Source organism: Hippocampus comes, unplaced genomic scaffold (assembly GCF_001891065.2).
Source record: "Hippocampus comes isolate QL1 unplaced genomic scaffold, H_comes_QL1_v1.1 scaffold280, whole genome shotgun sequence".
NCBI classification, from domain to species: Eukaryota; Metazoa; Chordata; class Actinopteri; order Syngnathiformes; family Syngnathidae; genus Hippocampus; species Hippocampus comes.
The window spans coordinates 48,455-53,268 of record NW_017805582.1 but is presented as its reverse complement, the minus strand read 5'-3'; the positions used below and the strand labels follow the sequence as shown (position 1 = coordinate 53,268).

Below are 4,814 nucleotides of genomic sequence, written 5' to 3'. Positions count from 1 at the left end.
TAACCACGCCCCCGTCCAGGCCACGCCCCGTCCAGGCCACGCCCCTTCCGCTTTTTTCATCACTCGCCATTGCCATGTATGGTGACTTCTGATTTCAAATTACTAAGTATGAATTGAATTGTTTTTGACTGGGCAGTGTAAGTTCAACTCTGAGATCGAGGATGGGGGTATAAAGTTTTGTTTTCTGTCACCAATATCTTTGTCTCTCCTGCATCAGTTTTAATCCATGTAGACCAGTGATTCTTAACCTGGACTCGATCGAACACCAGGGGTTCGGTGAATCAGTCTCAGGGGTTCGACGCAGCTTCTGCCATGGAGGTTGAGACACACCCGACTCAACATGTCAATAGTTCTGACACGCCTGCTTGGCCACCACTGGCTGCAGATGATCACATTACATTGCTTGTCCAATCAGTGCTGCGGGAAATTTAGTTCGCTCAGTAGTCAACGTGTGACTGTCGTGAAAGCAAGTCGAATGTTTTAATACATTCTAACGAACGATGTCGAGCAAAAAAAACCAAAGTGGTCGGACGAATACCACACGGATTCACATGCATCACAGAACGTGATGGGACTCAGCATCCTATCTGCATAATTTGTCATGCCAAGTTGAGCAAACTCTATTCTCGCAGCGGCAAAACTGAAGGAAGACTTCTTGAATCAGATTTTTATTTTTCAGTAATGAAGGGTTCGGTGAACGTGCATATGAATTGGTTGGGTTCGGTACTGAAGTAATCACTTATATATGTTATAAGTTTAGCTTAAAACTATGTATCGCAGACAGACAGACTTTGACTACAAACCTCACTCTGAGCCTTGCAATATGACCGCCAGTTGAACCTTATGAGGTGACTTTAATTTGAACTGCCTTGGCAACAGAAAATACTGTTAACACCTTTCGTGAACATAGACCACACAAGTACGTAGGCGCGTTTGGTGGCTAGACTGTAGTTTTGCACTTACAGCAGTTTTCCATCCAGAACATTAAGATAACTCCTGAGAAATGTAAACGCATCTATCATCATGTTTTATAAGAACACGATATCAGGAATACCGGAGCATGAAAATAATTAAAAAACCAAGGACACTCAAACTGACACACCGAAACCGAAAGGTGATGCCCATAACAGGAAAAGATAATACCCATAAGGAGATACGCCTCGCTTAGAAGATATAAGATTCGTGTAGGGAATTTGTTGGCAGCACATTTGTGTCTTGACCACAACACTTGTTTGTTTCACACTTGTGCCCTGAACGTTTAGTAAAACTTCTTGCAAGAACTTCTCCATTTCCAGCCTCCGATTTTCGCACCTCAACTAAGCCCGAATCAAACGAACACGCGGAGGACCTGAGGGGGGAAGCGGAGGACGGTGAAGGGATCCCGCCGTGTCCACGACAGCACGCTCCCCCGGCTTGCTCGCCTCCGACAGTACCTCAAACAAGGTTAAGAACCACTGATGTAGAATATGTGGCAAATGTACATTACAGACTTACAATGGAAACGGATTTGAAGCCCGCTAAAAACGGGAGCAATTCTATATTTTACTAAGTGAACCGATTGTAAGGTCCCACTTTCTTTTTCTGGTTTTGTATCTTTCCCTTAAAAACTTGAACTGACCTGATTTTTGGTTTTGTTTTGGATAAGCAAGTTTTTTCTCTGCAGCTCATCCATCTCCCTGTGGAGCTGCAAGTTCTCCTGTTGTAGCTGGAGACGCTCCTCCCTGATAAGGTCACAGTCCTTCTGGGCTGCAGCCAAGCTGCTGTGCAGATGATGCATTTCCTGCTGGCTGCGCGACAACTCTTCATTGCTGCTGCAGATGAGAGAAAAGGGCAACTGCTAACTTGAAGTCATGTCGCTTGAAACAAAGTGTAACAATTGAATTGAAAAAAAAACCCAACAACTGCCACTTACTCAATTTCAACCTTTTTCACTTTGCTTTGAGCATTTTGCAGAGTGACGCTCATGTCATTCCTTACCCTCTCTGCATTTAGGCACCTCTGGTGAAGGGCATTCATCTTTTCAAGGTCTTGTTCTGCCCGGTACTTTGTCACCTGAAATAAACACAAAAATGTCAAAAAAAAAAACTTGCCAAAGTACAAGCACAAAAGCTTTAAAAAAAAAAAAATCTTCCAACATGCGTTTCACGAAAAGCACCTTCTCCAGTTCCTTCTCAAGAGCTTTTTTCTCAAGCTTGCACCTTTCAATCTGAGACTCTTTAATTGCGCAATCCTGGAGACAGATAGAGCGGGTCACAACAAGAGAATGAGAACAGACCAGTCGAAACGTTCCACACCGACTGGAACACGAGATGAGTAGAAAGCAAGAGGGATCTCGAACGGTTTTACCATTTGCAAATGGGATAGCTCCTGTGCTCTTTGATGGAGTTCAACATTGCACTGCTCTCGCACATGATCTACCTGGTAAATATACAAGTTATAGTTATTATTAATGTTGTCTTAATGACTGAAATCAAATGATTCATCCTTATGCGACTCATATCGGCCAGCTGTCTTGAGGTTTGAAAAGGGCCTTTTCTCGACATCATGTTTCAGTTCCTTCTGCAGATGTTCAATATGATTTAAGGCCACCTCTGAATAGTCAAATGTTTTGTCGTTAGCCATCCGTGGGTGTTGTTAGCTTTTTCCGTTTTAGTCATTATCCTCTTGAATGACCTACAGTGAGAGGTGCAGCTAAGAGCTTTGAGAGTCTACGCCAAGGGTGTCCAACGCCAGTCCTCGAGGGCCCCATTTCAATCTGTTTTAGATATCTCCCTCCTCCAGACTACCCGATTCAAATGATCAGGATCGTTATCAGGCTTCTCAGAGCTTGCTGATGAGATGATCATTTGAATCAGGTATGTCGGAGGAGGGAGACATCTAAAACATGCAAGACCGAAGTTGGACTACCCTGGTTGAGGGCCCTGATCCAAATCTTATTGAAAGAGTGGAAGAAGGCACTCTTCAAACTTGAGACCGCGACAGAACTTTGCTGACAAGGAGCAGCATTTCAAAATATCCGTCGACCGCTGCAGAACTCTCATTGACAGTTACAAAAATAATACGATTCTGTTGTGCAACAAAATGTTACGTTGAAGGAACCAGCCCGGTTTCATGCTCTATTTTGATTTTAATGAAAGCAATGTCTGATTTTCATTACTATATTTTTTTTTAATCGTTGCAAGTTATGTCAGTGACCCTTGCAGATTTTTCTTTCTTGAACAAATAATACAACACAATTTTGTCCGCGAGTACCTCCTTCCTGGTGCGGACAGCAGCTTCCTGGATTAACTGTTGGATGGCTTTATCTTTATTCTCCAGATCCACTGTCTTCTGACGCTCTCTATTCAAAGCCTGAAAGGCAAAAAAAACCACACACACACACACACACACACACACACACACACACACACACACACACACACACACATACACACACAAAAATTACAAATGTTGCTTAAAAGAAGGGAAAACTTAAACTACTGTTGAAAACGGAAGTGTGTTCATAGAATAAACAAGGACATGTTGGGGTTCAAGAGTGACAAAGGCAGACCTTAACCACATTGTGCTTCTGAACTATCGAAGACTCTGCCACCTGCACACAGCACTGGACTTTGTTCAGAACCTCATGCGTGTCGTGCTCAAGGGGAGCACAATGGGCCTGGAGGGCGCTGAACTCTGGGTCCAAGACGGTTTGTTCCTCCAGCTCAGCTTTTAGTCTAGGCAGGTATCGACACAGGGAACCAATGTTAAAGCCCCCAGTGAATTAATCAATGTTCGGATGACTGAATCCAGAAGAGAGAAACCGGTATGAGGGGTTTTGTTGGGGATGCAGCAGTTTGTCACATGCTCACTTTGCTTCTTGCTGTCTGAGGTCTGACTGAAGCTGTTGCGGTTGATTTTCCTCATGGCACATAGCCTCTGCTACATCCTCCTCCTAAATGTTCAATAAAAAGTTGAGACAAATCACAACCAAGAACATAAGAATTGTAAACAACATTTCAGCCAAAAGATCAAACATTGTAGTACAACAATGTGGCTGGAAATTATTAATTTTCTTGAAAACAATTGTTGCATGTGCAGAAGTCTCGGGTTCCATTCTGGGTTCCGGCCTACCTGTGTGGAGTTTGCATGTTGTTCCCGTGCATGGATGAGCTTTCTTCGGGTACTCCGGTTTGTTCCCACATTTCAAAAACATGCCTGGTAAGTTAATTGGACACTCTGCAACATCGTCCTTTGTCCTCGTGATTGCGAGGATGGATGGTTGTTTGCGATTGGCTGGCAACCAGTTCAGGGTTTACCCCGCCCATTGCCCTAAGCAGTGGCGGACCCTGAGGGCCAGCAAGGCCTTCTCTGCTGGCCTAAACATTCTCAGAAAAGTAAATTTACTTTTCTGACTCAGAAAAGTAAATTTACTTTTCTGAGAATAACATAAATTTATTTTATTTTCATAAATATGTCAACAAAATTTCTGTATTCTTTACGTCATACTATTTCCACTTAGTTGAGTGTCTTTCAATGTTATTTTAAATAACATTGAAAGCCACTCGAAAAATAACTTATTTATTATGGTAGAGTTTTTAACCAATCATATTTCATCTAGCTTGTGTTGCCAGGTTAATTAAACTTGCTCGGGGCCTTCAGATTAAACAGAGCAGGCCCCTGTGCGCTGTAAATGAACGGGCACAGTCAGGTTTCGTGATCTGACTCGTCTGCGTACTGGGGCCAGCTAGAAGGCCAGCTCGAAGGCCTTACGTCGAGACTGGCCGTGCGTGTTCGGTGATTGGATTAGCGCCTTTTCTGTTTCCTGAGAATTG

The 4,814-nt window shown here is 43.4% G+C and overlaps 1 protein-coding gene across 1 annotated transcript in view; it reads right to left on the bottom strand.

Moving 5' to 3' along the window:
- LOC109521851 (sodium channel and clathrin linker 1-like) overlaps positions 1-4,814 on the bottom strand; it is a 17,269-nt gene that overhangs the window by 5,492 nt on the left and 6,963 nt on the right. The window contains exons 7-13 of the mRNA XM_019879926.1: positions 3,852-3,934; positions 3,551-3,716; positions 3,253-3,351; positions 2,347-2,418; positions 2,156-2,230; positions 1,913-2,052; positions 1,619-1,811 (exon numbers count right to left, since the gene is read on the bottom strand). Of these exons, the coding sequence (XP_019735485.1) occupies positions 1,619-1,811; positions 1,913-2,052; positions 2,156-2,230; positions 2,347-2,418; positions 3,253-3,351; positions 3,551-3,716; positions 3,852-3,934 (828 nt within the window). The remainder of the gene's footprint in view (positions 1-1,618; positions 1,812-1,912; positions 2,053-2,155; positions 2,231-2,346; positions 2,419-3,252; positions 3,352-3,550; positions 3,717-3,851; positions 3,935-4,814) is intronic.